General features: G+C 54.2%; 2 protein-coding genes across 2 annotated transcripts in view; both read left to right on the top strand.

Moving 5' to 3' along the window:
• Positions 1-3200, top strand: part of CLPTM1 (CLPTM1 regulator of GABA type A receptor forward trafficking) — a 30576-nt gene extending 27376 nt beyond the window's left edge. Inside the window, exons 10-14 of the mRNA XM_036833848.1 lie at positions 525-715; positions 983-1078; positions 1385-1520; positions 2185-2352; positions 2559-3200. Of these exons, the coding sequence (XP_036689743.1) occupies positions 525-715; positions 983-1078; positions 1385-1520; positions 2185-2352; positions 2559-2818 (851 nt within the window). The 3' untranslated portion in view covers positions 2819-3200. The remainder of the gene's footprint in view (positions 1-524; positions 716-982; positions 1079-1384; positions 1521-2184; positions 2353-2558) is intronic.
• Positions 3201-7917: 4717 nt separating this feature from the next.
• RELB (RELB proto-oncogene, NF-kB subunit) overlaps positions 7918-19915 on the top strand; it is a 29110-nt gene continuing 17112 nt past the window's right edge. Inside the window, exons 1-4 of the mRNA XM_036834076.1 lie at positions 7918-8224; positions 9228-9275; positions 12706-12714; positions 14217-14563. Coding sequence (XP_036689971.1) covers positions 7918-8224; positions 9228-9275; positions 12706-12714; positions 14217-14563 — 711 coding nt within the window. The remainder of the gene's footprint in view (positions 8225-9227; positions 9276-12705; positions 12715-14216; positions 14564-19915) is intronic.

Here is a 19915-nt window from a genome sequence, read left to right as displayed (position 1 = left end):
CCCTGACTGGGGATTAAACCCACGCCCACTGCAGTGGAAGTGTGGAGTCTTAACCACTGGACCGCCAGGGAATGTGGGCTGGTTCCTTCATAGGTTCGGGGTGGTGGGCTGGAAGAGGTGGTGGGCTGGAAGTGCACGTCCCAGACCTTCCCACCCAGCGGAGGCACCACGGCGCCACGGTGGACAGGTCAGGCTGTGTGGCCTTAGGGATGTGGCACTTAGTGATTGGGGAGCACCGGAACATGGCAGCAGTCACCGCCACCATCACTGCCAGTCAAGGGACCCGCCGCACCCTGGGGGGCAGGGTGTGTCCAGTGTGAGACTGCAGAGATCCTGCCTGCCTGGGGCTCCGGCTGGCGCCTGTGGAGCAGACTGTCACCGGAAGGGACAGTAGTGTGCACCCTTCTCCCGCGGCAGACCCAGCGCCGCCCCGGGGGTCTGAGGAGGACGGGGCTTGAGGGAGCTGCGGGAGGGACTCGGAGGCCCCTCACCCTCCTGGCTTCCTCCCCAACTCCTGTGCACAGATATCCAGTTCTGGAACAGCCGGCAGTCCCTGGAGGGCCTGTCCGTGCGCTCCGTCTTCTTTGGCGTCTTCCAGTCTTTCGTGGTCCTCCTCTATATCCTGGACAACGAGACCAACTTCGTGGTCCAGGTCAGCGTCTTCATCGGGGTCCTCATCGACCTCTGGAAGATCACCAAGGTCATGGATGTCCGGGTAAGGCCAGGCTGCCATGCTGTTTCAGAAGCTGCCAGGGGTTGGGAGCGGGGTCGTGTGGCCCGGCCAGACCCTGGAGCTGGCCCCTAGGGGATTCCCAACGCCTGCTGCACTCCCAAGACCAAGGGGATTTTCGCACCAGGGGATTTTTCGGGTCACACGTGGGGCAGGGGAACTAGGAACGGTGGGGAAGGGCAGGAGCTGGAACTGGCCTGGGGGACAGGAGCCAGCGTGGCAGCTGACTGCAGCCTCCTTCCCTGTCCGCAGCTGGACCGGGAGCGCAAGGTGGCAGGGCTGTTCCCCCGCCCAACCTTCAAAGACAAGTCAACATACGTTGAGTCCTCGACCAAAGTGTATGACGACGTGAGTGTCCCCCACAGTGGGCCCCAGGGAGGGTCTCCAGGTACCCACACGCTCCTGGGGACCCAGGGCACGGGCTATGATGTCTGCCTGTCGGCTGACAGGCCCATGCTTCATGGCTTGCGTCATACCCTCTAGTGTCCCCTGCCTGCCACATATACTTCCTGGCCGAGTCCAGAGTTCCCAGGGCCACCTGGAAATTCCCCCGGGCTGGCCTGCCAGACCAGGTGTGGGTGTGTGAGGGCGGGGAGCAGGGGTGCCAGGTGGGGCCCAGGGAGCTGGGTCCCAGCCCCACCCTGTGCCCCACAGATGGCGTTCCGGTACCTGTCTTGGATCCTCTTCCCACTCCTGGGCTGCTATGCCGTCTACAGCCTCCTGTACCTGGAGCACAAGGGCTGGTACTCCTGGGTGCTCAGCATGCTCTATGGCTTCCTGCTGACCTTCGGTGAGCGGGCCCTCACCGTACGCGGCCCCCGCAGTCAGGGCAGGCGTCCAGCAGCTGTCCTCAGCCCCGTGCTGGGCTGTGCTGGGGCCTCGGCAGTGAGCGAGTCAGCCTGGCCCCGCCCTCCTAACACTTGGGGTCCAGTGCGGGAGACAGACCTGTCTCCGGTCAGGGACACTTCAGGGGGAGCAGGGGTGGCACGTGGACAGCCTCAAAGAGCTGCCCGGTCCACTCTAGGGGTCAGGGAGGGCTTCCGGGAAGCCTTGGACAGTGCGTTTCAGTCCTCGTCCTCAGGCATCGGACAGAGTAAACAAGCAGACAAGTGAGTTACAGCATGTGATGAGTGCCCTGAAGGGGCCAGAGTGAGAGGGCCATGGAGGCTGGTCAGGTGTCCCTGAGCTCCATCGTCACCTCTCCGAGGAGATGATATGTAAACTGAGGCCTGAAAGGTGCCAAGGAAGGAGCTGTGCAAAGATCTGGTGTCAGAAGGCAGAGCAAGTCCAAAGGCCCTGAGGTAGGATGTGCCTGGGGTGTTGGAAGCAGCACGGGGGCCAGTGTGGCTGGAACAGAGTGAGTGAAGGGACAGAGGCCAGAAATGCAGTCAAAGAGGTGGAGGGTCAAGATGCCCCTTCCTCTGCTCATGGATGTCCCTTCCTCACCACCGCAGGCTTCATCACCATGACACCCCAGCTCTTCATCAACTACAAGCTCAAGTCTGTGGCCCACCTGCCCTGGCGCATGCTCACCTACAAGGCCCTCAACACCTTCATTGATGACCTGTTCGCCTTTGTCATCAAGATGCCTGTTATGTACCGGATCGGCTGCCTGCGGGACGGTGAGGCCTGGTGGGCAGGTGGGTGGGCTGGCCGGCAGGCTCCCACCAGAGCTGGGCACGGGCAGGGCCCTGGTCTGAGGGAGGAGCGCCGGCCTCGGCGTAGGGGCTCAGCCCACTCTTTGCAGGACCCCCCCGCCCCAAGCCTGACAGTGAGCCGGGTGGGCCCTGCCCCTTCCCCTCACGCTGCCCCTTCACCCCACCCCCAGATGTGGTCTTCTTCATCTACCTCTACCAACGGTGGATCTACCGCGTCGACCCTACGCGGGTGAACGAGTTTGGCATGAGTGGCGAGGCCCCAACAGCAGCAGGGGCCCTCCCGCCGGCCCCCGCCCCCGCCACGACCACCGCCACCGCCAGGGAGGAGGCCTCCACACCCCCGCCCGCCAGGCCCACCCAGGGGGCCAGCTCTGACAGCGAGCCCCAGGAAGCCCCTCCAAAGCCGGCAGAGGACAAAAAAAGGGATTAGCCGTTCCTGGTGACCCCCACCCCCGCCGCCCCGGCCCCCTCGCCTCCCCTCCCGGTCGCCCCTTCCCTGGACAGATCGGGCCGGGGCCGGTGTGTGGTGTGGGGGCCAGGGTGCGTCGTTTGTGGAGGCGCCGTCTGTCTGTCTGTCCCTCCGTGTTTCCAGCCATCTCGCCCCGCCAGCCCAACACCATCGGGAATCATGGTGAAGCTGACATGGCACTGCTGAGGGGGTGGGCCAGGCGGGGCAGGGGCCGGGCCCCTCTGTGGGACACCCACGGCCGTCCATCATCTTGTCCCTCGATCCCCCACCACTCCCTCCTCCCAGACCGCCGCCCTTTAACACAGTCTGGATTTAATAAATTCATATGGGTGTTTAACTTAAACTCAACAGAGCCCCCCATCTTGTGCCTTCCTTCCCCTGCCACCTTGGAGAGCAGGTGGGGGTGGCTCTCCTGAGTCTGGCAGGGAGACCCGCAGGACGCGGGACATGCTAAACTGGGGACAGTGACCCTCTGGGCCAGGCCCCTTTCTCCTCCTTCTCCCCCTCCCAGGAGCCCTCTGAGGGGGCTTCCGTAACCATCCCCATTTCACAGATGGGGAAGCTGCTCGCCACGACCTCACCACACCAGTGCTCTTAACCACGAGGCCCGCCGAGGCGTGGAGCCTCACCTGTGCCGCTGGTTATCTCCTGGCTTCACACAGCCCGGCAGGGCAGGAGCGCCTACCCACCACTGATACAGTCCCATTAGCCTGCCTTGTTCAGCAATCCTGGGACCCTGGCTGCCTGACCTTGCTTCTCTGGGCTTATGAGCTCGTCTCCAGGGGACCCTGCGAGTGAATCCTGGCTCAGAGTGGTGCCCAGCTGTAGCGGCCATAGCTGTTGGGGTGCCATCAGCACCCTCCGGGTTGCCTGTGCCAAGGACCCAGCCAGACTCTTGGTGTGTGGCGCGTGTGCCTTCCCAACAAGCTGGGTACCAGAACTGTTCACCCACTTTATGGATGAGGAGACTGAGGCCCCTGGGTGTCCCTGCACTCTGAGGGGTTGGGACCCCACATTCCCAGGTTTATTTTTTGGGGGGGAGGGGGTGTGGTCTCATCAACACTTCTGGGAGAGGAGCCCCGGGGCTGAGAACCAAGCCAGGTTCCCCTGGGCTCCAACACCACAGTGCCCTGCAGAGCCAGGCAGGGAATCCACGAGGTCCCAGGAGAGTTGTGTGCAGACACCTGTGTATGCATACACACACACACACACACTCTGCAGGCTCCATCCCTGAGGTAGCCACAGCCACAGACCTGCTCCACTCCCTCCCCTGCTGTGCATCAGTACCTGCTGAGCTCATAGAACCAAGCGGGGTGTGGGCTCTCAGGCCACCTAAACTCACTGGCCTACCCCCTGCCCAAATCCTCATCCCACAGTCTTTGGCAGGGCCTGTCAGCTGTACCCCACAATTGTTTGGCATTCTCACCTCTTCACTTGCACTGAGACCACCCGGTCCAGGCTCCTCCTCATACCCTGGGATCCCAACTCAGCCTCCTCCCTGGTCCCCTGCCCCTCCCATTCACTTTTCATCCAGCACGGGCCACGTGCTGGATCTTAGTTCCTGGACCAGGAACTAAGTGGAAGTTAGTGCTTCCTGCAGTGGAAGCACGGAGTCTGTTTTTTTTAATTTACCATCTTAACCATTTTTTTAAAATTTACTTTTGATTTATTTTTGGCTGAGTTGGGTCTTTGTTGCTGTGCGCAGGCCTTCTCTAGTTGCGGCGAGCTTTGTTGCAGTGTGCGGGCTTCTCAGTGTGGTGGCTTCCCTTGTTGCGGAACATGGGCTCTAGGCGCACAGGCTTCAGTAGCTGTGGTGCACAGGCTTAGTTGCTCCGCGGCATGTGGGATCTTCCCGGACCAGGGATCGAACCCATGTCCCCTGCACTGGCAGGAGGATTCTTAACCACTGACCAACCAGGGAAGTCCCCAGCAGCCAGAATTTTCTGAAGCACAAACCTGACCCTGGCCGTTCTTTGTTCAGAACCTACCATGGCTCCCCAGTACCCTTGGGAGAAGAGCCCAGGCTGCTAACTGGTGAACGATACCTTGGGGGGGAGGGGACTTCTTAACTCCCACAGCCTCATCTCCCTTGCTCTAACTAGCTGTGACCGCTTACCTCCTGGCGCCCTTCCCTAAACTGAGACATGCCTCCAGGCATGCAACTCTTCACCTTACCCTATGCATCCTCCAGGTTGTAGCTCCATGGCTCCTCCTCCAGGACACCCTTCCTGACCACCTCCTCTGGGACACTGCCCCCCACCCACCAGCTCCCTGGGTCCCCACATCCCAGCCCTGCCCGCTGTGGGTCATCACTAGCTGGAGACAGGTCTTTCTCCACTGGACTGAGCCCTGTGAGGACAGAGCCAGAGCTGTCTTGGTCACTGCTGTGTCCACAGCACAAGAGGAGTCGCTCTGGGAACGTTTGCTGAGTGCACGTTTGCACAATCCCGACTTTCACAGACACAGGCACACAGCCAGAAGTGTGGACCTTGAGGCCTGCATTAAGACATCGGTGGAGAGACTGACATACAGTCAGTCAACAAATGTTCCCTGAGCCCCTCCCCTGGACATTGCTTTGAGCTGGGGGTTCTGTGTACACAGCAGGGATCAAGACAGCCCCAGGCCTGCCCTCATGGGGTTCAGAGCCCCACAGAAATCCTGAACACAGGATTTCTGATGTGTCCTTTCAGCCATTGACCTAACAAACAGTTGTGAGGCCTGACATTTCAAGGGGCAGAGGGGAATCAGGTAGGCTTCTACTCCTACACGTAGGAGCCACTGTTCAACACTTCTTATCATGAGCCAAGCTCTAGTCTTAAGTGCTGCATGTGGTTCGCTTCCTAAATTTAATATTACCCATCCCCACTACTTCCCCAGCTGTCACTCCACTCCAGCCTCCTTGCTGTTTGTTCCTTCAACATGCCATGCATGTTCCCACCTCAGGGCCTTTGCACTTGCTGTTCCCTGTGACTTGAACACTCTTCCCTAGATATCCACATGGATCCTTCACTGTCTCAGCAGTCTGCTCAGATGTCACCTTAGACCCTCCCTAAACTTCCTAACCCAAATATTACCCTTCAAACTCAAGCCATGTATCCTGCTTTAATCTTCTGTAGGACTGCTATCACCATCAGACATATATTTGCTTATCTCTTTTCCATCTGTCTCCCCCACTTGGATTTCAGTTCCATGATGGCAGGGGCTTTTGTCTATTGTGTTGTGTGCTGTGTCCCCAGCTTTTGGAGCAGTGCCTGGTACTGTTACCCTGTGTGCAATGACTCTAAGTCAGATGTTCACGACAGCAGATGAGAAAACTGAAACCCAGAGAAATTAAGTAATGTGTCCAAAGTCTCACAAAGTAATGTGACATAAAGTGCTAGAACAGCGCCTAGCATATGGAAGAGGTCTATACAAGTGTCAACTATTATTAGTATTTAATCCTCACAACCATCCTACTATTAGACCCATTTTACAGATGAGGAAACAGGGGCTTAAAAAGATGAAGTCAGTTTCCTGAGGTCTCCTAGTAAGTGGCAGACCTAGGATTTGAACTTAGGCAGCCTGATTCTGAACCTTCAAATCATAGCGTTTCAGGCAATGCCCTTGTCATATGCAGACTACAGCCTGCAGGCCAAAACCAGCATTTTCCAGTTTTTCTGTAATTTTTACATGTTTTAAGTGGTTGGAAAAAATCTCAAGAAGGATATTTTGTTTCACATGAAAGTTATACAAAATTCAAATTTCTGTGTCCATAAAATAATGTTTTATTGGAGCACAGTCATGCTCATTGTTTCTGTATGGTCTTTGGCAGCTTTTGTGTTATGGCAGAGTTGAGTTTTGAGACTGTCTGGCCCTCAAAGCCTAAAGCAGAACATATTTGCTATCTGGCCCTTTGCAGAACAAGTCTGCTCCATATTTTGCATTATAGCAGTCGTTCTCCAACTTGAGCTTGCATCATATCACCTGAAGGGCTGGGCCACAACCTCGAGAACTACTGTAGACTAGTCTGCCTCCTACGAGCAGGTGCCAGGGCTGGCTTGGTGAGTGCTGTGCCATCATACCCAGTGCAGGACACAGCAGGTGCTCAATAAATGTATGTCGACTGCATCAGTGAGTCCATGTAGGCCATGAAGAGTAGAGGTGGAACACTCAAAATTTTCACGGGGAGACAAAGGACGTCAAACCTTGGCTCTGTGGTCTGAGGGTGCCCGGCATCCAAGTTGGGACCTAATGTCATCCCGTCTTTCTTAGGAATAGGCCTAGAAATGTGATCTAACCAAATGGCTGCCCCTCTTTGAGCCTCAGTCTCCTCCTCTCTGCAATAATTCCAATTCTAGCACCTTCCTCTGATGCTGGTGCAAGGTGTGAGGTATCTGTGAAGCCCCCAGGTAAGCCCAGGGGTCAGGCACTCAGCTAAATATGTATCCTGGGGGCTACGCTGTTACCATTCCGGGACTAAGTTACTGAGCCTTTGAGCTGAAAGTGCTACGGGCTATTAGGAAACTTGGAGGAGCTGTGGGGAGGAATAAAACATCCATCCATTCATTTAGTAAAAACTTATTGGGCACCTACTGTTTTTCAGGTGCTGTTCTGGGTGCTGGGGATACAGCAAGGAACAAAACAGACAAGTCCTACAGCTGAAATCCTGACATCCTAGCTTTAAACTTTTACGTATGATCACTCCCGATTTACTCAGGTTAAGGAACTGAGGTGTAGACAGACCGTGGAGGTTTCGAAAAGATTATCATCATTGGCAGCTACGGAGCCCTGGTAACCTCCTGATCCCAAAGCTTCCCTTCGAGCCAGAGAAACAACAGGTCAAGTCCGGTTGGCAGACCTGGGGTGGGCAGGCCTCAGTCTTCTTACTTGCTCCATGGGTAGCTTGTGAGTGGCCCCAAGCAGGACTCAGTGGTCTCAACCAGAGCAATGGGCATCGTCGCGGGCCGGGCCCCTCCTGTGTCCCCGGCCTCCTCTTCCCGGCCGGCCCCGCCCCCGAGGCCACGTGACGCGTGGGGGTTTTCCCGTTTCCCTGGCGTGACGTAACGACAGGGTGCAGGCCAATGAGCGCGCAGGCCGGCGGCGCCGGGGAATTCCGCCGCCCCGCCCCCGCCCGCCGCCCGCCCGGCCCGGCCCGGCGCCCCCCGCAGCCCCGGGCGCCGCGCGTCCAGCCCGGCCTGCGGCCCCAGCCCCTGCGCCGCTCTCCCGACCCGCGATCGTCCGCCGGACCGTGCCACCTGGCCGCTCGGCCTGCCCGCGTGTGTGTGTTTTGGTCTGGGCTGGCCTCTGGGCCGTCAGTCCCCACTGGTTGGGCCATGCCGAGTCGCCGCGTCGCCAGATCGTCCGCTGCGCCGGAGCTGGGGGCCTTGGGTAAGCGGGGCCGGGGTTCAGGAGAGGAGTCTGGGGCGGGACTGGAGGTGCGGGAGGCCTGGGGTCCTGGAGTGGTCTGGGGGTTCCTACAGGAGTCTTAGGGGTTTTGCGGGGAGAGTGTGAGGGTTCCGGGGACACTATATCAAAGGGAAGGAAGGAGGCAGAGGATGGTGACCGGGTCCGGTACAAGGTAAGAGAGAGACGTCCCACTAGAGAGTGAGAAGGGGGCGGGGCCTGACCCTGAGGCAAAGAAGGGGGCGGGTCCCGACTACGAGAGGGGAGGGGCAGAGCCTGACTCGGAGAAGGAGGAGCGGGAGCTGCTCCTGAGGGACTGGGCGTGGCCAGACACAGAGAGGGAGAAAAAGGAGAGGCCTGGCCCACAGAAGGGGGCGGGGCCTGACCATGAGTGCGAGAAGAGGGCGGGACCTAACTCAAAGAAGGAAGCAAGGTCTCACCTACTCAGAGTAAGGGGCGGGGCTTAAGGGAGATAAGGGGGCGGGGCCGTACTCGGAGAGGGAGAAGAGGCGGGGCCGACTCTGGCAGAGAGAAGGAGGAGGGCCTGCTCTGAAAAAAAGAGGGCGGGGTCTGACTCAGAGAAGAAAGAGGAGGTGGGGCTTGCCTCTGGAGAGAAGTGGCAGGGTCTGAGGGAGAAGGGGACGGGCCTGACACTGGAAAAGTGAAGAGGTAGGGTCTGACCCTGAAATAAGGAAGAGGGTGGGGGCTTTCCTAACTGAGGCTGAGAAGAGCTCCTCCAGGTCCTTCTCAGCCTTCTTAAGGGAGAGAAGGAGCAGGGCCTGAGTGCGATGAAGGGTGGGGTGACTGACAGAAACTAGGGAACCTGTCCATGAGTTAAGGAAGGAAGGCCGGACCATGCGGGCAATAAGGGTGAGGGGCATGATCCAAAGGGGCGGGGCCAGGAGAGGAACGGGGTGGGGCTTGGGAGATTGTCTGGTTCTCCCGCCGTATTTCCATCACCTCCTGAGACATGCCTCCCTCCCTGCAGGGGCCGCGGACCTCTCCTCGCTCTCGCTCGCCGTTTCTAGGACCACGGGTGAGCAGCCCTCCACAGTTCCTGCCCACGTGCACGCTCAGGATGGGGCAGGGGGAATCCTGTGGAGGCGGCGTTGTGTACGCCTCTGTCTGGGGGTTTTGCGGAGGTCTACCTCAGCTTTCCTCAGCCTGTATCCCTCCCTGCCCGTTGAGATGGGGTCCCCAGATGCCCCTACCTCCCGGTGATGAGGAGCTGGGCAAGTAAAACTAACCACCTATTCACTTTCTAAGAGAGTCCTCTTTAGAGATTCACTATGGTAGTGCAGAGCGTAATAATTACATACTGGTGCCACCACCCCTTCACTGCAAGTCACTTCCCTTCTCTGGGTCTCAGTTTTTCTCATCTGTAGGATGGGCATAATATCAATGCCTCAGAGGGACCGAGAGGATTCAATGAGCTGATACAGCTAAACAGTATCAGTATTAAAGCAATAACAGTATTAAAGCAGTGTCTGGCACACAGTTAAGGGTCACCCAGAGAGCTGTTAAAACAGATTTTTGGGCCCCATCTCCAGAGTTTCTGATTCAGTAGCTCCAGGATGGGCTCTAAGAGTTTGCATTTCTAGCAACTTCCCAAGAGATGCTGAGAACCACTAGTCTATAAGCCCCCTCATCCTGTGCCATCCAAAATTCAGTGCTGCCCAAGGAAATGCAGAAGCATGGCCAAAGGATGACATCATCTCTCATAAATGTGCTGGAATTTGGAGGGCAGGGATTGAGTCCTGCCACCAGGAAAACCCAGTGGCCCCAGTGGGCTGGGTCTGAACCTCTCTCTGGAGGTAAAATCTTGGGTTGGACCCCAGAAGTGCTGGCGTGGCTGTGGAGGAGGCCCTGCGGGTTCTCTAGGAGGTTTGTGAGTTTGGGAGGTAGTGAAAGGTGGGAGATGGCATTGGGAACAGGTCCTGCCAAGCACTGGTTCTGGGCAAGAACAAGGTTGAGACTTTTCTGACCCAAGACCTAGATCTTTGGTTTCTTTCAATTGAGAGTAATTTCTGACGTTATCCATTCAACAGATATTTATTGAGTTCCAATTGCATACCTGGCCCTGTGCTGGGCAGTGCTGAGCACTCAGCAGTGACCAAGACAGCCGTGGCTCCGCCCTCATAGGGTTCCCTACCTAGATGTGGAAGCAGATATGTACACAATGAATTAAATGTAGGATTATAAAATGTGATAAAGGGCCTAAACAAATCTTGGGATCAGTGACACCTAAATAGCATGGTGGGGATGGGAGAACAACTGAGACAGAGTGGGAGGGAAATTTTCCCTCATTTTGATGGGCCAAACACATACTGGGCCCTGGGTATACAGTGGGGATGGGGCAGATGTGTTTCCTACTCTCTGGTGTTCACAGTCTACAGGAGACAGATATGAATCACTCTAATATAAGGTCATGTCAAATCCTAGCCAGTGCCCTGAAAATGATAAAACCAAGGCACCTAACTGTGAGTGACTGGAGTGGGGGTTCTGGGGGCTATCTTGGAAAAAGTAGTCAGGGAAGACCCATCTAAGAGGTGACATTTGACCAGGGACCTGAAAGTGGAGGAGGAGGCATGCAAAGATCTGAAGGAAGAGCATTCTGGTAGAGACTAGCCTGTGCAAAGGCCCTGAGGCATGAAAGACAGCTGCTCAAGTGTGGCCCATCCTGGCTGGCCCTGAATGGTGGCAGGTTTGTGTGGGAGTTTGGGAGGGGGACAGGTTGTTATTTGAGCTGAGCCCTGAATAAAGAGAAGAAGTCCCTAACATTTCCTGGCTGAAAGAGGATTTTAGATAATAATAATAATGGCTAAGTTTTATGGAGGGCCTGAAGTGGTCGGACCCTGTGCTAAGCAATTTCCCAGTGTGCTTCTAAATCCTCATGTTAATGCCTGAGATATATCAGAACTTTTTATAGAGAAGGAGGCTCAGAGAGGTTAGGCACCTTTCCCAAGGCAACACAGCCAGAAGTGACAGCCGGGATTCAAACTAACATCTGTGTGACTCCACACCCCATGCTCTGAAACCATGTCTTCCAACCTCCCCATTTTATAGACAGACAATCTGAGGCCTAGAGAGGGGAAGCAATTTACCCACATCCATAAAATAATGTCTCCCAACACCTTACCCAACAGCAGCCAGCATTTATGTATCGTCTACTATTACGGCAGTTCTAAGTGCTTCCTGTATATTAAACAGCCCAACCAGACAAGCATTATTATTGTGTCCATTTTATAGATGAAGAAACCAAGGCACAAAAAGAGTTTAAGTAATGGGCTCAAAGCCACATGGCTAGCAAGGAACAGAGCCAGGATTTGAACTGAGGCAGTACAAAGCTTCAGCCACAGCTGCCCGGGCCTCAGTTTCCCCTCGCAGCCTGGGAGCTCCTTGAGGGCTCAGACAAAGTCTAACTCATCTTTGGATCCCCAGGTCATCCAGCACGGATGCCTGAGAAGGTGTTTCCAAGTTGAAGTGACTTGAAGTTGGCCCAGCCAGTGATCTGTAGCGTGTCCCTTCCTCTCTCCCAGCCTCGGTGTCCCCATCTACCAAGTGGGGATGTCTTCCCCACCCCGGTGACTTCACAGATCACATGAGATAAGCGGGGCAGGAAGACTGCTTTCCAAGGAGCAAAGGTCTGGCTGCTGGGAGCCACTCCCCGAGAGCGGAGGAGGAGGACAGGTCTGGCAGCAGGGCAGGTTGGCAACGATTCGGTGGCCAGCGGCCAGCGCAGGCAACCCTGGATGGGGCATCTGGCCCCGGTCTGCCCTCCCGTGCTGTGTGACCCCACAGGCTTGCTTGCTCCCTCTGGGCTCCCCTTGTTCTGTCTGTGGAATGATGGGAGGTTGGTTTCCATCCTCCACGGTCCCTTCCAGGGCTGAGCTTTCCTGAGGAGGTGATAAGGGGCTTGCCCAGCATTGCTGTCATTCCCCCCTCAGGAAGTAGGGGCAAATCCCGGATACCGGCTGGGTACTGCTGGGGACTGGCATGGGATGCAGAGGGAGGTGGTTGCCTAGAAGTGAAGGATCAGCCTTCCTGGATCTTCAGACACCAGGAAGTGATCTCCCGGGGTCTAGGGTGGGCTTTAGGGAGGGGTCCACCCCCACATTTTGTTTAGAATCTTGGGCATCCATTTTTTTTCCCTGGTGATGAGACCCTTGGCTTTTCCTTAGATTTCAACACTGCTTCATAATCCCTGGTCTAAAGGTTTTTGGGGGGAGGCATTTGAGGGTAGCCTGACCCTGGGACCCCAACATTGGGAGCTGAAGGGAGGGTAGGCCAGGAGGGAGAGATGGGGGTTAGGGTTTAACATCCCAGGGAGTCAGAGCCCAGGATTTCCCAGGATGGAGGAAGGGGGAAGGGTTCTGGGAGGGGATGGGGTTGGGGAATCTGTCTTAAAAGATGAAAGTCTTGACCACTTCCTGGACCTCACCTTTCTCTTTCTCTTCCTTCCACAGATGAATTGGGTGAGTATCACAGGGCAGTTCTGGGGGGAGGCTGGGAAATCCAAGTGCTCACAGAGAGGGATCTTGGCCTTCCTTGTTGGGGAGGAGGTCACAGTGTGACTTCTGGGACTGCTGGGGGATTTTAACAAAGTCATGTGCTCCCAGGGTACTTAGCAGTGCTTGACACTTAGTGAAGATTCAGCATATGCCAGCCGTCCTTAGCATTAGTTACTGTTACTACAACTATTGTTCATTCCTTCGATGAGTTGTATTGAGCACCTGCTGCATGCATGCCAGGCACTGTTCTAGGCACCGGGGATTCAGCCACAAACCAAAGTCCCTGCTCTCTTGGAACTGACACTCTAGTGGCAGAGACAGGAGGAAAAGGAATAAAGAACAAAATAATGTTAGATTGGGCTAAGGAAATAAACAGGAAGGGGCCTGGGGCAAACACATTAGATTGGGCCTTTCTGAAGAGGTGGGCTGAGACCGGAAGGATGAGCAAGAGCCAGCATGGGTTGAATGCGGGGAAGCGTGGAACAGGCAGATGGAGGAGCCAGTCCAATGCTCCGAAGAGGGCCAGGCTTGGTGGGTGCAAGCAACAGAAAAGAGACCAGAGCGTGATGAGAGGGGGCAGCGGGAGGCAAGAAGCCCAGGACAGAGGGGGCCCGTCCACAGAAGGCTCTGTGGCCAAGGTCGGGGGTGTGGGTTTTGTCTTTGTCCCGTTTTCCTGAGATGAGTGGAGTTTGGGGAGAGTTTTATATGGGGAAGGTGTTGACTTTGACTCTTAGGGAGATGGGAGCCACTGGAGGCTTCTGTTGAGACGGGCACAGGGTCTGACATCAGATCCCTCTGGCTGTGTTTGGCAGATAGACTGGAAGAGGCAAGGTGGGGAACAGGGGCAGTGGTTCAGATGGAAAGTGATGGAGGGTGGCCCAGGGAGGAGGCAGTGGGAGTAGGGAGAGGTGGTGGGAACGTAAATGTATATTTGAGGTAGAGGCAGGAGAAGTTCATGGATTGGACATAGTAGATGTGGGATCGTGAGCAGCTGATAAAGATGTGTGTCCTTCCAGCTTGAGCACCGTGGATGGTGGTGCTGCTTTCTGAGATGGGAGCGGCTTGGGCAGAGCACCTGTTATTCTTGTTGTCATTAAATGGGGCAAGATGGAGGCAGGGGTACCTGTGACTTGGTTCTACCTTGATCCAGGTGAGAGGTGATGGAGGCATGGGTTCAGGAGCTGTTTCGGAGGTGGGTGCACAGAAGGGTGCAGGAGAAGGAGAAACCAGGCCGACCCCTGGGGTTTCGGGCTTCTAGAACTGGGGGACGCTACGCGTCTGTTTCCAAGAAGGAGGGCAGGGGCTTTTCTGTGTTCGGAGCTGACGCCCCTGCCCTTGGCCCACAAGAAATATGTCTTGAAGAAATGAACGGACGGGAAAAAGGCGAGGGCAGCACAAGTCTGGGGGTAAAAAAAAGCCTTTTCTTTGACAATCAGCGTCATCCCTAGGTTTTGCTTCTCCCGCAGAGATCATCGACGAGTACATCAAGGAGAATGGCTTCGGCCTGGAGGGGGCGCAGCCGGGCCCGGGCGAGGGGCTGCCGCGCCTGGTGTCTCGCGGGGCGGCCTCCCTGAGCACGGTCACCCTGGGCCCCGCGGCGCCCCCGCCCCCGGCCACGCCGCCGCCCTGGGGCTGCCCCCTGGGCCGGCTGGTGCCCCCGGCTCCGGGCCCCGGGCCGCGGCCGCACCTGGTCATCACCGAGCAGCCCAAGCAGCGCGGCATGCGCTTCCGCTACGAGTGCGAGGGCCGCTCGGCCGGCAGCATCCTCGGGGAGAGCAGCACAGAGGCCAGCAAGACGCTGCCCGCCATCGAGGTGGGCACCAGGGGCGGGGGCGGCACCGGGGGCGGTGGGACTCGCGTGTCCCCCGCCCCGAAGAGTCATACGCATGTATTTCTTTATTCATGTATTTTATGGTGGTTATTATTATTGCTGTTGCTATTTTTGGAGCGGATGATACCGCTGTCACTTGGCCTTAAATTTAAAGGGCATTCAGAGAAAGGCCTTCTTCCCGGCAATTTGACAGTATTGGTCAAAATTATCATTGGTAGCCTCCTGGTTCACCAGTGAGGCCTTAAGAATCAGAATATCTGGATTCGAATCCAGGTACTGCCTTGGACAGGTTACTCGATCCCTCTGTGCCTCCTCCTCTACAAAATGGGATAATACGGACTTCCCTGGCGGTCCAGTGGTTGGGACTCCACGCTTTCACTGCTGGGGGCCCGGGTTCGATCCCTGGTTGGGGAACTAGGATCCTGCAGGCCCCCTGGCGCGGCCAAAAAAAAAAATTTAAAAACTGAAGAATAATAATAACCAAGCACCTGGGGTTGTTGGGAGGAGTAAATGAGTTACTTATTCACACCAAGTACCTCGAACATGGTGAGTGATCAACTGAGATAGCTTCTAGTATTACTAGTATAATTATTATTATCATTATTACTCTTAGGCCAGGCCATTCCACTTCTAGGAACTTATCATGTAGATATGCCTGCATCTGGGTGAAAGAGGGACATACAAGGTTCTCCCTTGCAGCCTTGTTTGTATAGAGAAGAATTGGAAGTTTCCGTGTTAATCATCAGGGGACTGGTGAAATAATCAATACATCTACCGATTGCAGTCCTATGCAGCAGGGACAAATATATCTGTGTAAGTGTGCAAATAAATATAAATACATACAGTTAATACAGAAAACATTTTAAATGAAGCCATCCCTTAGGTACTGATGTGGAAGTATCTATCTCCAAGATATATTAATTTTGTTTAAATTGAGGTGCAGAATTTTGTGGGTATTATACAGTTGACCCTTGAACAACATGGGTTTGAACTGGGTGGGTCCGCTTAAACGGGGATCTTTTTCAACAGTAAATACGATCCCCAGTTGTTGGAACCCCCCCAGGCGGAACTGCAGAAACACGGATACTGAGGACCAGCTATAAGTTATAGGTGGATTTCCCACTGCGGGCAGGGTCGGTGCCTCAGTGCTCCCTCCCCCACTCCCCACATTGTTCAAGGTAAACTGTACTACCCTGTGTGTCAAAAAGAGGGGAAAATAAGATTTTCAATTTGTACTTGCTAGTATTTGCATACAGAAACTCTGGAAAGGAAAACAAATACAGGTGAATTCTTTTTTGGAGGCAGTGCTGAATGGATAAGGTACAGACAAGATTTTCAACTATAACCATCTTTATTTTATTTTTATTTTATTTTTGGCTGTGTTGGGTCTTCGTTGCTGCGCGGGCTTTCTCTAGTTGCAGCGAGCGGGGGCTGCTCTTCATTGCAGTGCGTGGGCTTCTCGTTGCGGTGGCTTCTCTTGTTGCGGAGCCCGGGCTCCAGTAGTTGTGGCGCTCGGGCTTAGGTGCTCCGCGGCATGTGGGATCTTCCCCGACCAGGGCTCGAACCCGTGTCCCCTGCATTGGCAGGCGGATTCTTAACCACTGTGCCACCAGGGAAGCCCTTTAGTTTGTTTTAGTTTTGAATCATATGACATGGATCAAAACGTTCAAAAATATGAAGAGTCATGTTAAATTAACATAATTTAAATTAAATTAAAATGAACAAAAGTCCCCCACTCCTGCCTCCAGGTTCCCCCCCCCAAACCAGAGGTAACCATTGTTATCAATATCTCATGGAGCCTTTCAGGAGTATTTTATGATTAATGATTATACAGGCAAATATATATATACGTATATACTATCCCCCTTTTGTACATAAAGGGGAGCGTGCATGCGCTCGTGTATATAAAATGTGTGGGGTTTTTTGTTTTTTGGCCGTGCCACGCAGCTTGCGGGATCTTATTTCCCCAACCAGGGATCGAACCCAGCCCAGTGGAAACATGGAGTCCTAACCACTGGACCACCAGATTCCCTTCCAGAAGTTATTTGAGTGACACACGTGAAGGAAATAATAGATGAACCGAGTCGTTCTCTACAGCCCTGCTTGTAATAGCGGGAAACAGAAAACAACCAAAATGTCCACCAATAGGAGACTTGCACAATATATTATCCTATATCCACACGGCAGGATGAGATGGTAAAGAGAATAAGGCAGCTTCAGTCATGCTGATATGCACTCAGCTCCAAGATATATTCCTAAGTTATAAAAAAACACATTTTAGGGGGCTTCCCTGGCGGCGCAGTGGTTGAGAATCTGCCTGCCAATGCGGGGAACACGGGTTCGAGCCCTGGTCCGGGAGGATCCCACATGCCGCGGAGCAACTGGGCCCGTGAGCCACAACTACTGAGCCTGCGCGTCTGGAGCCTGTGCTCCGCAACAAGAGAGGCCGCGATAGTGAGAGGCCCGCGCACCGCGATGAAGAGTGGCCCCCGCTGGCCACAACTAGAGAAAGCCCTCGCACAGAAACGAAGACCCAACACAGCCAAAAATAAATAAATAAAAAATAAATAAAATAAAGAATTAAAAAAAAAAAAAAAGAAAGATCTCTTTAAAAAAAAAACACATTTTAGGACTTCCCTGACGGTCCAGTGGTTAAGACTCCACGCTTCCACTGCAGGGGGCATGGGTTCGATTCCTGGTGGGGGAACTAAGATCCTGCAAGCTGTGTGGCGTGGCCAAAAAAAAAAACGTTAAAAAAAAACAACAACTTCTGGAAGTGGGATTGCCCGTCAAAGATAATTTGACGGCTGTTGCCAAATTGCCCTGCCCGGGGGGTTGCATGCATGACTGTCTCTCCCAGTGATTTCTGAGAGGCCTGGTTCCTGTGCCTTTCCAATACGGAGACTTCATGTGTTTCTGGATCTTTGCCCAAGTGTCCATGGACCCTGAATTATGTCCTCACCATCCCACCAGCCCTGGATCCCGGGCTCATCTGCTCCCTGACCTCCAGCTTTCTCCCTGGTGACCAGCTCTCAGTCTCCTCCAGATTTCCAAGACCGCCAGAGGGGTGCTGTTAAATTACACATCTGCTCGTCTCCCCTGTTCAGAATCCTCCTTTGGCTCCCTAGCACCCTCAGGAGGAAACCCAAGATCCTCCCTGGGCCTCTAAGACCTTTCATGTCCTAGCTCCTGCTGCCCATTCCCATCCAGCCCTCCTCACTCACCACCATCCAGCTACCAGCCCTTTGCCTGTGCCATTCCTCCTGTCTGGAGTGCTTTCCACCTGCAGCCTGGTCACCTTCTATTCACCCATGAGGCCTCAACCCACCTCAGGGACGCCATCCCTGACCCCGGCCCCAGGTCCCAGCTCCCTCGTGTGAGATCTGTTTCCCTCTCCTCTTCCTCAGTGGGATTTGTACTCAGAGCTTTACTTGGGGGATTAGCAGAGCAACCATGTCCTACCCCAACAAGTTTGGATTTTAGGGTCAGAAAGACTTGGGCTTTGGTCCTGGCTCTGCCATTTACCAGCTGTGTGGATTAGGGCAAGTCCAGTGCTTCCCTTGGCCTCAGTTTCCTCATCTGTAAAATGGGGATGAAGCTCCTGCCCCCTCCCCACAGGACACTGTGAGGAAACCAGGGAGATGGCCCAGCACTGGTGTGCAGGACCCCTTACTCAGACAGGTGGTTGTAGTTGTTGTTATTGGATTTGGCTCCAGGCGTCGTGGCCAGAAGTAGCATGTTAGCGGGACATTCTGGTGAAAAGAACGGTTTACTTTGAAACGTATATTCCATCACTGGCTTTTCAGGAATGGGCCACTGTGGTACGTTGAGGGGCAATTTTGTAGCCCCTCATTTATCTTTAAGCATTTTGTCTGTTTTTCCAATTTGATAAGGGATATTTTTTCAACTTTATGTCTCAACTTTTTTGGAAAAATTTTAAACCTACACAAAATAGACAAGGATAGCACAATGAACACCCGTATCCTTTTGCCACATTTGCTTTATGCCTCTCTCTTGGTTTATTTTTTTGGCCATGCTGCGAGGCTTGTGGGATCCTAGTTCCTGGACCAGGGAATGAACCCGGGCCCTCGGCAGTGAAAACACAGAGTCCTAACCACTGGACCGCCAGGGAATTCCCAATGTCTCTCTCTTTATATAGACATTTACGGAGGAAGATTTGAAAGTGAGTCAGAGATATGACATTTCACCCAAAATGTTTCAGCCTGTATCTCTCAAGAGCCATGACTTTTTTCTACGATGTAGGACCTGTCTAATCACAATGCTGTTATCACGTTCTAGAAACGTAATATTCATGCAAGAATATTATCTAAGATTAAGTCCATAGTCTAATGATCTCAGCTGACCCCAGATATCCTTTATACCTGTTTTTTTTTCTTGTCTGCTTGTTTAAAATCCAGCGCGGGATCACGTGCTGCCTTTAGTTGTCAGGTGTTGCTATGGTCTGAATGTTTGTGTCCCCCCCCCCTCCAATTCATATATTGAAACCCTAACCGGGAAGGTGATGGGGAAGGTCCCTTCCACCATGTGAGGACACAGTGACACAGTCTGCACCCAAAAGAGGCCCTCACCAGAACCCAATCGTGCTGTCGCCCTGATCTCGGGCTTCCAGCCTCCAGAACTGTCGAGAAATAAATATCTGTTGTGTATACGCCACCCAGTTCTTGGTATTTTGTCACAGCAGCCCACACAGAGGAAGACAGGTGTCTTTGGTATCTTTTGACTTGAGTTCATTCCTCGGTCTGTCTTTGCGTTTCAAGACAGGGACATTTGTGGAGGACAGGAAAGGCGTTTTGTAGAATGTCCCACATTCCGGGTTTATTGGCTGTTTCCAGATTAGATCAGGTTCTTCATTTTGGTGGGACTACCCCAGCGGTGATGCTGGGGCCCTCTAGGAGTCTCACATCATGGCCATGGGGTGGCAGTTTAATATCTGATGCTGAGTCGGAGCCCGTGGTGAAGGTGGTGTATTAGTCAGCGCTGGCTGCCATAACAAAATACCACAGACTGCGTGCCTTGAACCACAGGAATTTATTGTCCCACAGTTCTGGAGGCTGGAAGTCCAAAACCGAGCTATCGGCAGGGCTGGTTTCCTCTGAGGCCTCTCTCCTGGGCTTGCAGACGGCTGCCTTCTCGCTGTGTCCTCACTTGGTCTTTCCTCTGTGTCAGCACTGGCGTCTCTTTGTGTGTCCAAATTACCTCTTCTTATAAGGCCATGAGGAGACTGGATTAGGACCCACCCTAAGGCCTCATTAATTTACTCACCTCTTTAAAGGCTCTATCTCCAAATACAGTCACATTCTGAGGTACTGGGAG

Source organism: Balaenoptera musculus, chromosome 19 (genome assembly GCF_009873245.2).
Source record: "Balaenoptera musculus isolate JJ_BM4_2016_0621 chromosome 19, mBalMus1.pri.v3, whole genome shotgun sequence".
Classification (NCBI taxonomy): Eukaryota; Metazoa; Chordata; class Mammalia; order Artiodactyla; family Balaenopteridae; genus Balaenoptera; species Balaenoptera musculus.
This window is presented reverse-complemented; position numbering and strand designations above follow the sequence as displayed.